The 19999-nt window shown below is 43.1% G+C and overlaps 1 protein-coding gene across 3 annotated transcripts in view; it reads right to left on the reverse strand.

Annotated features, from left to right (window-relative positions):
- ZDHHC9 (zinc finger DHHC-type palmitoyltransferase 9) overlaps nt 1-4612 on the reverse strand; it is a 41218-nt gene extending 36606 nt beyond the window's left edge. The window contains exons 1-3 of one of the 3 annotated variants that reach the window (XM_044391629.3): nt 4386-4601; nt 3971-4039; nt 2485-2786 (exon numbers count right to left, since the gene is read on the reverse strand). In XM_044391629.3, the coding sequence (XP_044247564.1) occupies nt 2485-2651 (167 nt within the window). In that variant the 5' untranslated portion in view covers nt 2652-2786; nt 3971-4039; nt 4386-4601. Of the gene's footprint in view, nt 1-2484; nt 2787-3970; nt 4040-4385 lie in introns of all 3 variants that reach the window. The other 2 variants (XM_026520566.4, XM_057314362.1) reach the window with 2 other exon arrangements.
- Nucleotides 4613-19999: the final 15387 nt, after the last annotated feature.

Below are 19999 nucleotides of genomic sequence, written 5' to 3' on the forward strand. Positions count from 1 at the left end.
ATATTCCAAAGGAAAAGGTCGACCAGGAAGAGATTTCATGCCTCAGAAGCATGCTGCTGTCCTTTGTACAGCCTGTCATTGGCTAGGCATAAGGCAGCCACCACCTAGAGTGTCTGTCTGTGTGTCTATACGTGACAGACACACACGAACACAAACACACAAACACATGTGCATGTGCACAAACAGATTCCACCACTCTCAGTAAAAAGGATTCATCACAGGGTCCTCTCCCCTTTGGTCAGCTTTATGCTTTCCCATTCCACTCCTTCGCTCACACATTAACTTCTTTCTCCTTCTCCTCCCCTTCTCCCTCTCCCAGCCCTACCCTCAAACATATTTACTCTATCTGGGTGGCTCAGTTGGTTAAGTGTTGGACTCTTGATTTCAGCTCAGGTCATGATCTCAGGCTTGTGGGACGGAGCCCTGCACTGGGCTCCTCGCTCAGCACAGAGTCTGCTTGTCCCTCTCCCTCTGCTCCTACCCCAGCTTGCTCTCTCTCTCTCTCTCTCTCAAATAAATAAATAAATAAAATCTTTAAAAAATATTTACTCTATCACACGGACAGTTGGAACTCAAGGCAGTACACAAACAACCTCACCCTTCATATCTGAGGGCAAAGCACAAGAAATAACTTGGGGAAAAAAGGTCATCTTGGTAGAAAACTCAACCTACCTCGGTCAAACAGTAACTTGGCTAATTATAAGCTTCATCCCACAGGCAGTTTTGTTCAGAGGCTTCTGGGGCCTAAGTGGGACAGATACAAATCAGACTCTGTCTGGCTCCCAGATACAAAAAGGGCCAAATGCCAATAGCTCCAAATTTCAAGTTCCCCTGGACAGCCAAACCAGAGGTTTCCTGGGCCCAGAATTACCAGCTTACTCTGGGCCTGGAAACAAATCTCATCTCTGTTTCAAATGGTTCCAACCACAAAAATTTAACTCAAAGATGGAAGGGTGTGGTGGCAAAAAGAGCTAGTGATTCAGCAGGGAAGGACTGAAAGAGGGAGAATGATAGAGAGCAGAGTTTGGCTCTGTACTTTCAAAAAGAAGCAAGGCAGGAATAAAGCAAAAAACAAACAAAACAAAACAAAAAAAAAAACCCCAAAAAACAAAAAACAAAACTTGGAGAGAAGGGTGAGAGGGGAAACATTTTTTTTAATGTTACACATACGCCTGCCTGGCCACACATGCTCACTTGTACCACACACAAGTACACACATACACACGTTCCACCATAAACCTCAGACTGGAAAGCAGCTAAGAAGCCATCATCAACCTGACTTTGCCAAATACTTCACAAAGTCAGCAGCAACAGCAGCAGCAAAAGTGCCTTTGACAAAGAGCCTCTCTGACCTTCCTTTCCTAGCCCTGTTATAAACTGCCCCCCCCAACGCTGTTATTCAAGCCAGCTGCAACCATCAAAAAGTCTGGCAAAGCAGCCTGAAAAATCATTCTTGATGCACTGGGAAAGCCTGGAGCCCTTACAGAAGAAGGGCAAAAATGAGCTCCAAGAGACCAGAGCTCATTTTAATTACCCACTAAAGGCTGGCTGAGAAGCCCCCTCCTCCCTCCCACAGCCACGCCCCAGCATGGGAGCTCCATTTTCACGTCACTCTAGTATATGAACTATAGCAGGCTCATATCAGGTGTGGCTCACAGTCTACACACACACCTCTTGGCTCCTCAGGGCCCTCCTCATAATAGTCCCACACCAATTAGCATTGCTCCCAACCCTAGAGTATATAGCATTCTCAGCACACCCAGGAGTCATGCCATAGTACCCTAGAATCCAACTGACCACCTCCCTAGAGCAGTGGCCTATACAGGATTCAAACAGTGGCTCTAGTACTAGTTGTTACATCGCAGAAAAAAAATAACTCCAAGGCTGGTATCAGGCACACACAGAATACAGAGTTGTTTATGTTGAAGGATCTTGAGTGAAACTCACATTTAATAAACACATATGTACCACACATGCGGCTAGTTTGTGGCACAGTTGAGACTGAAACCAATCTTCAGGTCCCCAATTCACATGGCTTTTCAATTTAATAGCTAGCGGAGAGCTGAGCCCTGAGGAAATGAGGCCCAGAATAACAGAATAGTTGAGTTTTGTGGTATTGAGTTATGACCACGAGGGCTGCCCCTAGGCCCAAAATGGGTGGGGAAGAGGAAGTCTGTCACTAAGCACCTAAGGAGACCACTGAAAAGGAGAGGTGAATAACAAAGACAAATTCCTTTATTTCCCAAGTGTGCCAGGGGTAACCCCAAATCAGTGCTATAAAATTGGGGTCAAAGGTCTTGGCCTTTTTAGGAAGCAGGTATTCTGCTATAAGCACAAAGAAATGAATTCGGTTGGCGTGATCTAAGGACATTGCTCAAGAGGACAGTGCCATCCAAGGACCATTCACAAACTTCCCAGAAAGAAGGTTCTTCCTCTGGACCCAAAGTAACCATAATCAGGTAATTCTACTCAATGGAAACTCACTCGAAGGCGAAGAAGAGTGTACATGTCCCCAGGATGAGGAAGAGGGTCAAATAGAAGATGCCCTTTTGCCGGGCCATCATGACTCGCCCATCACAGCAGAAGGTGTTCCTGCCTGGGAGTTTCTCCCATTTCCGTGTCACCTTCTTTCTCACCACCATCACAGACATGATTGGAATTCCCGGTCCAAAATGGGCTTTGTGATTACAAGAGGGAAGAAACAGAAGCTGAGCCCAGCTTTGAAATCACGATGCCTGCTATTGCTGCCGCGGGGTCAAACATCATCAAAAGTCCAATTTCTAGCCCTAAGAAAAAGCACAAAAGGAAAAAAAATGAGGCAGGAACAAGAAAATGCAGTTCAATCCTCCTTTCCCAGAGGTGGAAAGATGAGCACTGCCTGAAGGGGTAGGGGTAGGTAAGCGGGAAAAGTTTATTTCCAATCTGTGTTTGTCCTCTAAAAGGAGAAAAGGTTAAAGGTTCTCAAAAAAAAGAAGGGGGCTAGCATATCTTCTTAAATAAATCCCTATGCTTCCAATATAATACTGATGATTTGATCATCATAGAACCTTGGAACCAGAAGGGATTTTATGGGTGATAACCCCAATTACCTAGTTTCGGAAATGAGTAAAGTTAAGACCGAAGAGAGGAAATAACTTATCCAGGGTCACACAGCCGCAAACCTAAGCCAAGAAAACACGTCTGCTGACTTCCAATCCAGGGCACCTTCCACTATACCACACTGCTCTATAATCATCAGTAAGAGGACTCTAAAAACAATAGTAGAGTTTCTGTCCCTAAGGGGCCGTTCCCTCCCCTCCTCCACTTCACCTTCTTTCTCCAATTAGCCACTCAAATATGAATCACACCCGGGAATAAGTCAGCCTCTGGCAGGGCTAGGAGGTTCTGGACACTCTGTACACATACCCAGGTTGTATTTACTCAAAACAGATTTCCCCTAATCAAACCCTCTGTAACTTCCCGAGTTCGGGAAATGAACCCACCTTGCCAGTCTAGCCAAACATTTGTGGGAATCTTAATGAAACCATATCACAGACCTGTAGGTGAAAGGCTGACTTAGGGAGTAGAGGTTCTGGAATGGTTGGGGGTGGGGGTGGGTAGACATGGCAGCAGCTAAGAAAAGTCATAAAGGGGCTTGCTTTCTGGGACATTCCATACGTGCCATCTCTACTTGGCATTCCGAACCCCCAGGCCCAGTCTTTCTCAGCCACTGCCACCCTTCTCCTCTCAGGTGTGGTGCTGTGGCCTCTATTTACTGATACCACATGCCCCACGCTGGCGAGAATGAGGTGGAAGCCCGCACCCCGCCTGACTGATGAGAAACAACCAACCCAAAATCATTCCGGGCTGGAGAGGGCAAGGGTCCAAATAGATACCAGGAGATGAGCAGGGAAATGAGAAAACAAGAAGGCTTGGCCAAGGGGAGGGAGCACCAGAGGTGCAGAGAACACTTCCTTTGTGTAAAACTAACCTGGAAAACAATCTCCTCCAGATAAACCCGCCCAGCGGGAGAAGAGAGACCAGGAAGGGGAGCCGGGCCCTGGGAGAACAAAGATCAAAATCCGTCGAGAGCCAGTGACCGGCCCACCAGCCGGGGACCGGAGGCCCGAGTCCGGGGCGGGCTGCGGGCGCGGCCTCCGGAGGCCAGCCCTGCCTCGGCCACGCAGCGGACCACCGCCCCAGGCAGGTTGGGACGCGCGCCACCTCCACACGCTCGTACACACTCACACACGCCCCGCCACGTGTAGTCACCCGCGGCCAGGGGCTCGGCGGCTGCCCAGCTGAGAAGGGCAGTTGCCTGTGTCCGCTCGGCCCGGCGCGGCGGAGGGGTTTGTAGCCCACCATGCGGCCGAGCCCAGGAGACCCCAACCCCCACCCCTCGTTACCTGAACCCGGGAGACCGAACTCGACAGGGAACTGAGGGCAGGAAGTGCACCGTCCCAGGGGACCGCGTCAGCTGCCAGAGGTGGCAGAGACTTCTCCTCCCCAGCCCGGAGGCTGCCTCCTCCTGACAAGGGGCCCCAATGGTCGGGGCCCTAAACCAGCTGTGGCAACCGCCCACCGCTGGCCGAATGGAACGCTCCTCACGTCACCAGGTCGTTCCAGTAGTTGCTCGCTCGCCATTGGCTGCTCGGCCTCGGCGCCTCCGCCCCTGCCTCCCCTGCCCTGAAGTACCATTGGCTACCCTGAACGCCACTCGATGCTGCCTCCACCCCACTCCCCCACCCATCTCCCGGCTTCGTTCCCACCTGCCAAGCCACTGCCAGCCTCCCTTTGGGGTCTGAGCGCCGATGTGAGATATAGTTATGCAGAGACAGAGGTGAAAGGTAGTGCTGATGGGACAAGGAGGGACGGGCTACCAGCCTCCCCTCACACACAGGGTGAGACGCTGAAGCAATACTGGCTCACAGATCCGGGAGCTCACCCCATACTACGTCCGCCCAGGGCCTCTTCGGCCCTACGTTCTTGAAATCAACCGCGACTCCGGATTTTACTCTTTATCAGCATAAAAACAAGTCCTCTGCCTCCCAAGTCCCATTCAGTAGTTAGGGACCTCGCCTCTGTCCCAATCACCCTAGCCTGCATCTCTAAGGCTTCCGGAACAAAACAAACAAACATAAAAAGGAACTTGAAAGAGATAGCTGTCCCCAGGAACGTAGAATCATTTTGCAGTACCGAAAACCAGTAATTGTAATGAAGTTAGAGAAACTCTACCGACAGGACTTAAATTCTTCCAGGTAGGTAATGAAGATTGCCAAGAAGGTTGTAAATTACTATTCGCTTCAGAGAGCTTATGATAATTGGAGGGGGCGGGGATCCAAGGCAGAATCCCCACCCACCAACTACACTGATTCTTTCCTTCTGCCTCCCCCCTCTGCAGCTACTGCCACAATGAGCCACTGCTACTGATGCAAGTGAACCGCATCCTTTACAAGAAGTTAGAGATTGGAGTGGGAAAAACAGTTGAGAACCAGAGCATTAATATTATACAGCGGACTTTAAAAGGTATTAGGTCTTTTTCCACCAGTATGGCTCTTGGCTTCCAGATGTAAGGGGAAATATGAGAAAGGGCTGAAGGTGGCCTCTCCTTACCCGTCACATTGTTGGGGACAGTGCCTAGGTTGCTAGCATTTTCCTGAGCTTGAATAAAGTTTCTCTAGGGTGAGAGTATTTGCAATTAATACAGAGGAGACTGCCAAAGCTCTTCCCAAGGCAGTTTTTGTGTGTGTTAGTTGAAGGACCATGTACATGGTCAGGAACTATTTCTCCTTTACAGTATTTGGGTCTCACCTGACATGAAGAAAAAAGCTATCTAATGATAATTACATTTGACGCCACCCTTCAATCAAAAATTTTAAAGGATTAAAAAATCACTAGGTAATTCTCTTATGAGAGAGATGTGTTATAATTAATTTGTAAGGTAAAGTATGTCTTTATAAAGCTTCTATTGTTCCTTAGCACTCATGCTGATTATAATCCTTGCTTTATTCCCTATAAACTGTATGATCGGTATCATTGTCTCCAGTTCTCCCCCTTTGAATCCTGGAGGGTTCTGGTATTGCACACCCTTGGTATGGAAGGGAGAGGAACTTCCCTCAGCCCCATCAGACCCCTGGATTCTCAAGCCTGTGTACACTAGATGCCCTTAGGAATAGCATGTTTACCCTAGCTGCCATCCCCCTGACTGTGGAGCAGTCACAAATAAATCTCTGCAGCTTCCAAACATACTTTGTCCATATCTCAGGCTCAGGTGAAGCCCAGGGAGGCCTGGAATCAATGTGTCACAGCAACGCATTCCTGGGCTCTGCCCCTCCCTGCTCTGGGTCACATCTCTCTGGGATTAAGTGGCTGTGTAGGTCAGGCTTGTTTTATTACTGTTATTACTTGTGTTTACCACTAAAAGAAACATAAGGAAGATTTATATGGACAAACATTCCATAGCACTTCCTTCCCTGTAATTACATCATTTCATATAATCCTGAAAGTCTTAATGTACACACACAACTAAATTGTGACTATAAGATGAGATTGTTTCTTTTTTCTCTTCTCTTTCCTTCTCCTCTCAACAAACCTCCCAGACTTTACATATCCAAATGAGCATCGGTTCCCTTGAAGGGGAGTTAACAGTCTACACAATGAGCACTAGGAACACCACTGCAATCGGCTTCCATTGTGTGGTATACATTTTGGTGTCCCTGTTTAAAGATATCTGTCTCCATATTTATGGCTCCCGTGTGAGTGTGTGTTTGTCGTATAAAGTGCGGGCCTGTGGGATGCCAGTGGGCTGCAGCTTGCCTGTTAGTGTTGCTCTAGCTATTTCTTCTGCAAACACCAAAAGACCCATTTAGTACTGCATGCAAGAACAGACCCCCAAAATCAGCCCCCATCCTGCTTTCCAGCTCATGATGACCCTTTTCTTTTGCCCTGTCTTCTCAAGTTTCAACCCCTCTATGTCCCCTTGCCCTCCCCCCCCACACACACACATGTGTCCCTTCCCACCCTACTTACCTGACCTGTACTGCTCTCCCAACTCTCTGGCTATAAATAAATATATATTTGTATAATGAATTGATGAGCAAAGGAAGGAACCACGGGACACCCTGACCACACATAACCAACTAGTTCTTAGGCAGCAGCTACTTCCCTGAGGCCTGGGCTGCTATGACTGACATAGAAGAGGCAGAATGCTGTGTATAGCAAAAAGCACAAAAGCTTTATGGCCAGATAGACCTGGATTCAAATCCTGGCTCTCAGTAGCTTGTATAAACTTCCGTAAAATAGATCTAATACCTACTTCATAGAGTTATAAGGGAGATTAGAGATAATGTGCAGGGAATGACTGGCATATAGGAGAAACACAATAAATGCTGTATGTTATGATGAACGTCTATATGTAACAAACCTGGCCCACATCCCTCCTTTATCTATGCTGCTGACTAGCGGCAGAAAGGTAAGAAGAAGGAAACCCATTCTTCACTTTGTTGAACCCGTGTCATCCATGTGCCCCCATGTTTTCAGAGCCTCTAAATTTATCACTGAAGTTAATCCTTATTTGCCTGACCTCTGGGTTTCCCAATCCCAGGGGCACCGCACTCCCTCATTAGGAAAACTTGGGCAATAATCTCGTTCTAGCCAAATGGCTGTTCTCTAGCACCATCGTCTCAAGTGAATCCCCAACACTGTTGCCACGTTATCCGCTTGGACAGGCAAGAGATCAATCTCTTTCATTACACACCTCCCGTATTTACAGCACTGTGCTGGGATTGTTGGCTCCTGCCAGAGACTGAAATGCACCTTTAAGATGCCACTGTGCAAAGCCAAACATACAGAAAGCCCAATAAAAAATGCCTGGTGTGGCAGGGAAGGTAATATTACAATGCAACTGAACTCAAAACGAGCCTCTGTTTCTGCTTCTGATACCTGTCCCCTCCTGCTGGTTCTGAATTTTGTTTCATCTCTAGACTGTGGATTTCTGACTCCAGCCTAAATGGTTTTAGGTGCTGTGCTTGAACCCTCAACACTATCCCTAAGACTACTCTCTCACCAATAAAGACCACCTATTAAGAACCTCCTCTGAGCCAGGGATTAAGTTAGGTGCTTTATGTAAATGAGGTTCTTAGATTATGGTCTAAACTTGATACCAAGTGAAAGCATCTGATACTGACCCGGCACAGCCCTAGTCTCTAACTCTGCCCAGCCTTCTCATTCCAGGAGCTGACCTCAAGGGATTGTGTAGCTAAAAATATAAACTGGTTTATCAGTCAATCATTAAATATGTACTGAACACCCACAGTTTGCCCAGCCTGTACTGAGCACTATAGGAAATACCAAAGAAGTATACAACATGATCCCAGCCACTAAGGAACTTGAAATATTCAAAGACAGAAAAGACCAGCTCATGTGAAGTCATTAAATATAAATAAAAAACAGTACAGAGACCAGTTCTCAACTATGCACAGCAGAGTCTCCATACTTTTAAGGAGAGTTTGCCTCAAAAGTTTGTACCCTCTCAAATACTGTTAGTAGAAAAATAAATTGGCAAATTTTTTTCAGCAGGGCTATTCAATAGTATCTCTTAATGTTTTTACATTTCATAGCCATTGACCCAACAGACCTACTTCTATCAAGAAATACTAACACAAAAGTTCAAAGATATATGTTCCAAGATATTTACTATAGCATTGTTTATAATTGTGAAAGTTATCAAACAAAAAAATCTTTATTGGATAGGAGTATTATGCAGCTATAAAAATAATGAGATATAGCATATATGCAGAAAGAGCAGACCATGGCCTTTCTATATGTGTATATATTTCAATAAAAATTTTACATTAAAATTTAAGTATTGTGGTACCTGGGTGGCTCAGTCAGTTACGCCTTCAATTCGTGATTTCAGCTCAGGTCATGATCTCAGGGTTGTGGGATCGAGCCCCATGTAGGACTCCATGCTGAACGTGGAGCCTGCTTGAGATTCTCTCTCTGCCCCCTCCATCTCAAAAAAATAAAGTATCTATGTGTTGATATGCAGGTATGCCCAATATGTTAAGTTTAAAAACCCAGTATCTAAATGTTTATAAAATCCAACTTCTATCAAACAAAAAAACTTATTTTGTGTATGTGTATATGTATACGATTTTGTATATGCATATTTTAGAAGTCTGGAAGGATATTTACCAAATAGTGTCACCTCTGGGGAGTGAGGGTGGTGAACAAACTTTTAAGTTTTATTTTATACACTTCTTTAGTGTCTGAATTAATTACAAGAAATATTATTGATTTTAAAACTTAAAAATCAAAATTTTAAAAAAGTATTGTAAGGCTGTGTATTTGTTCAATATGGCAGAATGACCACATGCATTAATCTGTTCTCCCTCCTAAGACACCATTAGAATTATAGCAGAGGGATTTAAAAGGTATAAGTCCACAACAAAGAAAAGGGACATCAGATGATAATATATGTCATCTGGAAGATAAAAAATGGAGTGAAGGGTGTTGACAGAATACGCAGAACCAAGGCCGATTTTTGGAGCCGACCAGCCCAGAAAAATGCCATACAGAACATAGGAGGACTCCAGGAAAAAGGGAAATCAGCAAAAGAGAGGACGTGGTTAAGAGCTAGGAAAACTGGGGCACCTGGCTGGCTCAGTCAGTAGAGCGTGCAACTCTTGATCTCGGGGTCATGAGTCCGAGCCCCACGTTGGGTGTAGAGATTACTTAAAAAAACAAAAAAATTTTAAAAAGAGCTAGGAAAGTTAAGGATACAGTAAAGGCACAGAATGCCAGAAATAAACCAAAAAGGGGCAATAAAGAAATCCCAGGGAAAACAAAAGTTATACAAGAAATCCATGGATCAAACGTGAAGAAATGGTTCGAATTAACACAGGAAATGGGCCTAAAGAAGTATAGGATTTATTTTAAGCAATAAACAAAATAAAAAAGAAACTGGAAAATAGCAGAGATACAGTAAAGAAGGCCTATGTTTAGTCTACCCACAGCATAAATACATATAACATACATACACACACTCATTCATAAATGAATGAATGGCAATCAGAAATTCAAGGAAAGGGGCGCCTGGGTGGCTCCGTCGTTGGGCGTCTGCCTTCGGCTCAGGGCGTGATCCCGGGGTCCTGGGATCGAGCCCCGCATCAGGCTTCTCCACTGGGAGCCTGCTTCTTCCTCTCCCACTCCCCCTGCTTGTGTTCCCTCTCTCGCTGGCTGTCTCTCTCTGTCAAATAAATAAATAAAATCTTAAAAAAAAAAAAATCAGGTCTACCATTTAAAAAAAAAAAAAAGAAATTCAAGGAAAATACAAAACTGTTTAAAAATGTCTTTTTCCAATAATTAAGGCAACCAGGACATAGAATCATATAGAGCAACCAATGGAGGTTGTAACATTGGAACTACAAAGAAGAAAATGTAATCAAGGCCCATCCCTTGGCTTTACACAGATACATATTTATACAGTCACAATAATGTAAACACTATCCTTACTGGTTTTCAACTTTTGAAATCCAACCTAGAGACAAATCACAGACAACCTAATTGTGATTACAAAGTATAAAGTAAATGTTAACAAACTTATTGTAAAAGCATAGCACACAGAAATTGGAAAGTAGACAAAATTAGGGGAGGTGGAAAATTGTGTAGAGGCACTAATATTCCAATTTTAGAAAGTGCAGAATCAAGAGATACTATCTGTAGATGATGGAACCAAAAAAAAAAAGAGAGATTTATGTGTCTTATATAAAGACACAAAGATAACCAAGAAGACATACAAACAAAAAGATATAAATTAGAATGGTTGTCTCTGGAGAGGTGTACTAAGTAGAGGAACAAAAGAGAACTTTAGAGGAACTAAAGAGATAAGAGTGATATATTTGGAGAAAGAGAGGGGTGGTGCTACTGTGTAAGTGAGCTAAACCCCACCTATTAGAGCAAGTCACTAGATGTTGTTTAGAGCTGGTAAACCAACGATGGGCAGTACATACATATCATTTAGAAATACTCCCCTTACTGGTCTCCCTACATCCACCCTTGGTCCCTTTTGGTCTATTATTAACACAGCAGCTAGAGAGATTCTGGTTTGTTTGTTTGGTTTTTTAAGATTGATTGATTGATTGATTGATTGATTTTAGAAGGGGGGGGCTACAGAGGGAGAGAGAGAGAGAGTTTTAAGCAGACTCTGTGCTGAGCATGGAGCCCAATGCAGGGCTGGATCCCACAACCCTGAGATAACAACCTGAGCGGAAACCAAGAGTCAGATGTTTACCTGACTGAGCAATCCAGGTGCCCCTAGAGAGATTCTTTTAAACGTTAACTCAGATCTTGCCACCCACAGCTTGTCCAATGGCTTTCCATCTGTGAAATAATAGAAAAAATATATATACTAGTCTCTGCCCCCCAGTTTGGCACAGAGCTAAAACCCTTGTAAATTCCCAAGTGGTAAGAGTGCTATGAGCATCTCTTGTTCTAATGTTTGGTCTTTGACCCTGGTTCCTGACACAGGGCTCCTGAAACCCTTATAATTTCCTGGGTGATAGAAGCATCCTTTGTTCTAATGAGGCAACTCTGGGTGGGCTCTTGGATGGTTCCTGGATGCGGTCTGGTCACCAGAAAGATCAAGCCATGATTGGAAGCCTGGAATTTTCAGCCCCACCTCCATCAAGAGGAGAAGGGAAAAGAGCTGGAAATGGAGTTAATGATTGATCATGCCTCCGCAATGAAGCCTCCATAAAAATCACAAGAGTATGGGATTCGGAGAGCATCCTGGTTGGTGAAAACATCCATATGCCAGGAAGGTGCGATTTGGTGGGGGGGGGGTGCTGCAATTTCAAATAGTGTAGTCCAGGAAAACCTCTGCTTTATTTTTCTCCCATAGCACTTAGTGTCTTTAACATACTATATATTTTAACTATGTATTTATAGTGTATTGTTGCTCTCCCCCACTAGAATGTAAACTTAAGAAGAGCAGGGGCTTTCCTGTTTTGTTCACCAGCTTATCCCCAGTGCTGAGAACAGTGACTGGCACATAGTAGGTGCTTATTAAGGGCTAAATTGCAGGGGTGCCTGGTGGCTCAGTCAGTTAAGCGTCTGCCTTCAGCTCAGGTAATGATCCCAGCATCCTGGGATTGAGCCCTGTGTCGGGGTTCCCTGTTCAGTGGGGAGTCTGCTTCTCCCTCTCCCTCTGCCCCTCCCCCCACTCATGCACTATCTCTTGCAAATAAATAAATAATTTTTTAAAAAGGGGCTAAATTGCATCCCCCCAAATTCATGTATTGAAGGCCCAATACCCAGTATCTCAGAATGTAACTGTATTTGGAGGTAAGTTTTTTTTTAAGATTTTATTTATTTATTAGAGAGAGAGAGTGCATGCACAAGCAGGGGAGAGAGAGAAGCAGGCTCCCCACCAAGCAGGGAGCCCAATGCGGGGCTCCACCCCAGAACCCCGGGATCACTACAATGAGATGAATGCAGATGCTTAACCCACTGAGCCACCCAGATGCCCCTGGAGATAAGTTCTATAAAGAGGTGATTGAGGGCGCCTGGGTGGCTCAGTGTGTTAAGTGTCTGCCTTCAGCTCAGGTCATGATCCTGGGGTCCGGGGATTGAGTCCCACATTGGGCTCCCTGCTCAGGGAGGAGTCTGCTTCTCCCTCTTCCCTCACCCTGCTCTCATGCTCTCTCTTTCTCAAATAAGTAAATAAAATCTTTTTTTTTTTAAGAGGTGATTGAGTTGAAATGAGGCCATTTGGATGGGGCTCTAATCCAGTATGACTGGTATCCTTATAACATGAGGAAGAGACACCAGGGGTACAAATACACAGAGGGACAATCACATAAAGAGGCAGCAAGAAGGTGGCCATCTGCAAGTCAAGGAGAAAGGACTGGAACAGATCCTTCCCAGATGGTCTTCAGAGGAAACCAAGCCTGCCAGAATCTTCATCTTGGACCTCCAGCCTCCAGAACTGTGAAAGAATAAATTCCTGCTGTTTAAGACTCCCAGGCTGTGCAATTTTGTTATGGTAGCCCTAGCAAACAGAGTGCTCAATGAATTATGTGCTTCGAATGAATGGATAAACAGGTAGATGGATATGGCAGGAACATGAGAAAAACTCAATCCAGAAACAGTTTAAAGTGGTAGACCTCAGGGATGGGAATACAGGTGAGGAGGAGTGGGGCAGGAGATGGTTGCTTTTTATTGTAAGCCCTTTGGCACTATTTAATTTTTATCTACATGAATGTATTATTTCAGCAAATATTCTTAAATGTTAATTTTTAGAAAGGGGTGTTACAGAACAAAAGAATATAGGTTCATGAGGCTTTATATTACTGCTTCTCCATCCAGGGCAATTTTGCCCTCCAAGAGCATTTGGCAATGTCTAGACGTTCTTGGTTCTCAAATTTGCAGAGAGTGCTACAGGCATCAGGTGGGTCAAGGCCGGGGATACTGCTAAATATCTTACAGTGCACAGTACAGCACCCCACAAAATGTCAATAGTGGTGAGATCAAGAAATCCTTTTACATAATTGTGTGGATGATAATGCCATAACAAGTTATTAAGGAAAGTTATGGCTATTTAGTTAATAGAATTAACCTCCGAGAAGAACTTAATGTAGGAAAACTACCATACTATGCTACAATCCATTCTTTCATGCCTTTGTTAGAGAAAAATTCTGGACTGAATGATAGTTCTGATGGCAGTGCTAGGAACATGAGAGGCACAGTAAATACAAAAGGACTAACTGACTTCTGTCCATAGATTTTTATACAAACCATCAATATACACAAATGCAAATGGCCATTCATCCCACATTACCTCACTCTCGCCTCATTGCCTCTTCCTGCCAGTCTAATTCATCCCCTCTGCTCTCTGCCAATCAACACTCAATACTCCCTTCTTTCTTTTATCCCAAACCCCAAATCCAAGATTTCTCCTAGACCACAACTCATGCTGGAATGCTTTTCCTGCAGCTTCAGCCAGGATTTCTTTCTTCTTTTACCTCTTTCGTGAAATCTCCATTCCCTGGAAAAGAGGGAATAATTTCTCACTGGTTCCATCTTGCAAAAAAACAGAACCCCTTCCTTGCTCAACAACCGACCAAAATCACCTACTTTTTCACACACGCCATTAAGTAAATATCTAATGTATGGATCTATTAGGTGTTTTGATTTTTGTGTATTCATGATAAATGTGTCTGTGCTAGTGTTATGTCCAGTTAGAGGTGGTGTAGACAAATGTCTGGTGATCTGCTTTGGGAATATGGTTTCCCAGGAGGGGTGTGAGAAGAATCAAGGGCAGTCACTGTTCCATGCTATTGCTCAGAACATTAGTTTTGACCTCAATGAGCAACATTTTCATGCTGCCAGGTACTGAGAGCCTGCTAAGGAAGGGGAAAGACCCTGTTCCAGAATCAACGTACTTTGGAATATCTATAGAAGGAAACACAAGAGACTGGTAACAGTGGTTGCCCTCAGAAGTGGAAACTAGAGACCTTAGAGATAAAGGTGGGAGAGAGACCTAATTTTCAGTGTATACCCTTTTATAACTTTGGAATTTTGCTCCATGTGCACATATTAGCTACACAAAAATATTAATTATGTCAGTATACTGTATAAAACTACAATATTTGTATCTCAAGCCAAACTTCTACCCAGCTACAAATGGATGTAAAAATATCATGTTTTTTATATTGAAAACTGAGGTATTAAATATATATCCTGGCAATCTGTTAGACTCTGAATCCCACACTGAGAAAAAGACTAAAAAGAAATTGTCTGCAAAGATATGTTCCTTATTGATCTGATTGTCTTTAAATTGCATGGAAATAGGCAGAAGAAAATTGACCTAAACTATAATGTTTATATACATCCCTAAAGCAACACTTTTAAAAATAATTGGAGGGCTGAAAAAAATGCAATGACAAAATTTTATTTACATTTTAATATAATATATAATTGATTGACCAGGAGCTTTAAGCACTCTGTGTTCTAGATGACAAGAGAAGACCATTTTATCCGGGAATAAATAGTTCTCTGCCTTGTTTTAGTTTGGGTGCAATAATGATGAATACCAAATCCCTCGGGATGAAAAAATGTTTTATTGAGAACTCCATTTCCTCAAATTTTTCTCATTTCCCCAGTGACTGTAATATCAAATGTCACAAGTTTAAAACAAAATAAAAACATGGAAATGTCCCTAGTTCAGACTGAGCCTCTCCTATGAAGATATACTGCTTTTTCATCTGACCTGTAAAGCCCTTCTGAATTTGAGAATGTCTACCAGACCTCTGGCCATCCAAGGTAAAGGGTCATCATTCTGGTATATCTCCCCCTGGCCACTCCAGGAAATTGACTTTAGTTCCCATTGATGAACTTCACCCTACTGACACCTCCCAGCACATTTTGCTTCTAATCTCTGAATTTGCACAGCAGCTGAGCTGGAGACTAATTTTCAAAAGGTGACATAAATATGTTTTTCAAATGTGCTTCTTAACCACTCCTCTAAATGAAGAAGGAATCAGGCAGGCGAAGCTGAATCAGCTAACCCAGGCAATCCACCGACCTGGAGATACTCGGCATCCCTCTCTGTGTGTTTCTGTTCTGGGTTAAATAGACATCCCATTGGTTATCATATTTATCATTGGAAATTTAATCTCTGTTATTCTAAAATAAAAAAGTCATCTCTTCACCCTTACAAAGTCTGTTTCTATCTGATAACAGCTTTATTGGTTGTGAGTGTACACTGATATATTTGTCTGCTAAGGCTCCCATAACAAAATATATAGACTGAGTAGCTTAAACACAGAAATTTATTTTCTCACAGTTCTGGAGGCTAGAAGTCCCAGATCAGGGTGCCAGCCAGTTCAGTTCCTGGTGAGGGCTCTTTTCCACCCTTATGACCTCACTTAACCTTTATTATCTCCTTATAGGCTCTATCTCCAATACAGTCACATTGGGGGTTAAGGCTTCAACATATGAATGGAGTGAAGGGAATTCAGTCCCTAACAACTGAATTCACAGTAATGGACTGTTTAATATTTTAGTAAACGAGCAGGTTATCAAAGATATATGCAGGAGATATATCTACCCACATATATACAAACAGTTAGAACTAGCCAAGAGGCAAGGCAAACAGGTTGCTTTGGAATTAGTGGGGATGGCGCATAGAATGCATTTGGGGGAGGAGGAAGAAGGGTGTTAGGGAGGAATGGAAAAAATCAGCTGGTAGTATTGGAAAGGAGGAACAGGAGAACTCCATATGAGCAGTCTCTAACCAGGAAGAGTGTTAAGTTTTTAGTAAAGTCTTGCACCAAAGCAAACAAATTCCATAGACTTGAACAGGATGCTTTGAATCCCCACTCCTCCTAACATTCACTAAGGCAAAGCCCTGCCAGGCAGGCTGGAATATGAACATTGGCCTAACCTGTCCCATCCTGATTTCAAGCTCACAGGAGAATGGCAACTATGTCCCTTTAACTCACTCTCTACAGTACTGCTGGGCAAAGAAGCATTTAAATGCTTTTGATGGTGATGATTGCGGAGAAAAATGGGATATAAATGGCTACTGACAAGTTTCACTGTAACAACTTTTATAACCCCATTATTAAAGAGATGAATATCTTCATATTCCTAAATAAGAGGTAATCACATGTCTAAAGGCTCTTCGCCCCTCACTTATTTTGTTAAAATGCTATTCTCAATCTTTTCCCCCCGGGTGTGCATTAGTTACTATGGAAACATTGGGATACCATAGTTTGAGCATATCAGCATTCCCAAATTCTATTAGAATATGAAGCCAATTTATACTGTGGTATTGGAGGAGAGAGTTCTCACTCAGAGTTATAAATGAATGCAAAACAAAATGAAATGTATGGCACTGCCACATAAACACAAGCCCCACTTAGCACCACAAAATTGGTAAGGCTCATCTTATCTGCCCACTCTATGTATCAGAATCCTGACTGGAGTTATCAATGAAATTGTCTTAGTCTGTTCTCGCTGCTATAACAAAACACCATAACGAGGTGGGGGTGGGGGCAGCCTTCTAAACAACAAACATTTATTTTTCACAGTTCTGAAGGCTGGGAAGTTCAAACTCACAGCCCCAGCATATTTGATGTCTGGTGAGAAACTGCTTCCTAGACAGTCAACATCTTCTCACTGTGTCCTCACATGGTGAAGGGGCAAAGGAGCTCTCTGGGGTCTCTTATAAGAGCACTAACCTTATTCATGAGGTCTCTAACTTCATGGCCTAAGAACCTCCTAAAGTCCCCACCTGCTAATATCATCACCTGGGGGGTTAAGTTTCAACATATGAATCTGTGGGGGACAAAAACATTCCATCTATAGCAGAGGTCTACTAAGTAAATACATTTACCCATAACAACATCAGCACAGGTTCTTTTCTCTTTTTGCTGTAATTATCATTTATTTATAAATGGTTTATTTGTGTCATTTCCACTTTAACCCAAGAGTTTTTAGGCTAGTCATTTTAAATTTCAAAGTGACCAGATTTTTTTTTTTTTGCTGTGGTTTTCCTGTTAATTTCTCATTTTTAACTTTATTGTGGTAAGAACCTTTGCCCATGTGTGGGTACCTACTATACATCTTGACCACAATGCGCTGCATACAACTAAAACTGAATGTATCATCTTCTCTCCTGAACTAGATGCTCCTCCGTATTCTTTACCTCAGTTGTAATGCCACATCCACTCAATCACTCAAGCCAGAAAATCTGCAAATCAGCTTTGCCTCCTCCCTCTCCCTTATTCATTAAATTGGATCAAACACCAAGCCTTACAAATTTTACCTCCTAAAAACCCTTCAAATTTCTCCCCTCCTCTATATTTCTTGACATCATCTACTAAATAATGCTATGAGAGATAAGGATTAAGCTCACTCCCACCACTCACACCTCCCAACCATGCCTTCCAATATAGTTTTAACATTATTTTTATTTCCTCAAATGGGTATCTTTTCAAAAAGATTTTATTTATTTATTTATTTATTTATTTATTTATTTATTTGCGAGAGAGGGAGCAGGGGGAGGGGCGGAGGGAGAGAGAATCTTAAGCAGACTGTGCTGAGCATGGAGCCCACTCCCACGACCCTGAGATCATAATCTGAGCCGAAATCAAGAGTCAGACACTCAACCGACTGAGCCACCCAGGCACCCCTCTTTTTCACTTTAAATAATATGCATAAACTTACATTTCCTGTTTTATCAACCATAGGCAGTTTCTCCTAACTGCCCACTTTGTAAGATGAAGACATGAGTGTTCTATAATTCCCTCTCCCTCTTCTCACCCCTACCTCCCAACTTATGTCTGTTTCTCCATATCTCTGTTTTTACATTTATCCGTGCAATCATCTTATCAAACCTCCTATTTGGTCTCCCTGTTTCCATTCTCAGCCCCCTCTTAACTCTTCACACAACAGCCAGAGTGATCGTTTATGAGTTTAAATCAATTTCTGCTTTTGTCAATGACAGACTAACTTGTTTCAGACTAACCATCCCATTGAGAGCAACTCTAAAAGCTGAACACATAAAAACATTTTTAGTCACATTGAAGGGCCATCAAGGCAGCAAGAAATTGAGACAGACCAAGATTATGGAGGAGAGAGAGGGAGGGGGAGAGATGTGAGCTAGGTATCTGGCTGCATTTTTGCTTTTAAGCCATTTGGCCATTTGAAATCTGTGGAATGAGAAGCTAAGAACCTTAGCAAAAAAACAATGCGGAAAATACTGCCTGAGAGTCTGAGAAGCTGAGAAAAGCTTTCAGAAGTCTAATGAAACTGAGAAAAGGAAAATGATGTTGAGTGTCCATGAAGGAGAAGCCCTAGTAAATACCACAAAATTTCAGCTGAATCCCCCAAAGGGCCACAACCCAGGAGTATGAGAGAATGGGAAAAAGATCAACCCTCATAATCCCAATCTCTAATCAGATTAAGGTGATCTATCCCTACCCTGGGTGCTTGCCAGAGTAAAATATAAATCCCCTCTGGAGGAAGATAGTATGAGCCAGCACCTCAAATTATTTCTTCAACTTTTTATATGGTGTCCAACATTCAATCAATAATCATGAAGCATACAAAAAGATAAACAGTGACTGAAAATCAAGAGAAAATAGGGACAGGACACCTGGGTGGCTTAGTCAGTTAAGTGTCCAACTCTTGATCTCAGCTCAGGTCTTGATCTTAGGGTCGTGAGTTCAAGCCCCACATTGGGGGGGGGGCTACTGGAAAAAAAAAAGAAAAGCAAATCAGGAGAAAAATAGACAATAGATACAGGGCCACAGAAGATCCAGATATTAGAGTTCTCAGACATAGACTTTAAAATAATTGTAATAAATATATTCATGAAATTAAATGACAGAATAGAGAATTACAGCTATAGAAGACTAATTGCCTATAGAAGAATTACATTAGGAAAAATTGGGAGCCAGGTTTCCCCCTTCTAATCTACTGAGAGGGCCTGGGAGCAGCAGCACCGTTGTCTTAGTCAGCTCTGATTACTATAACAAAATGCCATAGACCAGGGGGCTTAAAGAACAGAGTTATTTCTCACAGTTCTGAAAGCTGGGAATCTGTGATCAGAGCACCAGCATGGTCCTCACAGTTCTGAAGGCTCGGAATCTATGATCAGAGCACCAGCATGATCAAGTTCTGGTGAGAAGCCTCTTCCTGGTTTGCAGATAACCACCTTCTCATGGTACCCTCATATGCTGGAAAGAGCTCTGGTATCTCCCTTTTCCTATAAGGGCACTGATCTTCCATTCTCATGACCTTGTCTAAACCGAATTATCTCCTAAGGCCCTCATCTCCAAATACCATCACATTGGCAATTAGGGCTTCAACATATGAATTTTGTGGGGATATATTCAGTCCATAACAACCCTAACGACAATGAGCACACCCAGGGCCCAGATCTTGGTTTCTAAATACCATTCTCCATTAAAAGGAACCAGGGATCCTTGGAGAAAAGATTAATCCTAGG

The sequence above is a fragment of the Ursus arctos genome, chromosome X (genome assembly GCF_023065955.2).
Source record: "Ursus arctos isolate Adak ecotype North America chromosome X, UrsArc2.0, whole genome shotgun sequence".
Classification (NCBI taxonomy): domain Eukaryota; kingdom Metazoa; phylum Chordata; class Mammalia; order Carnivora; family Ursidae; genus Ursus; species Ursus arctos.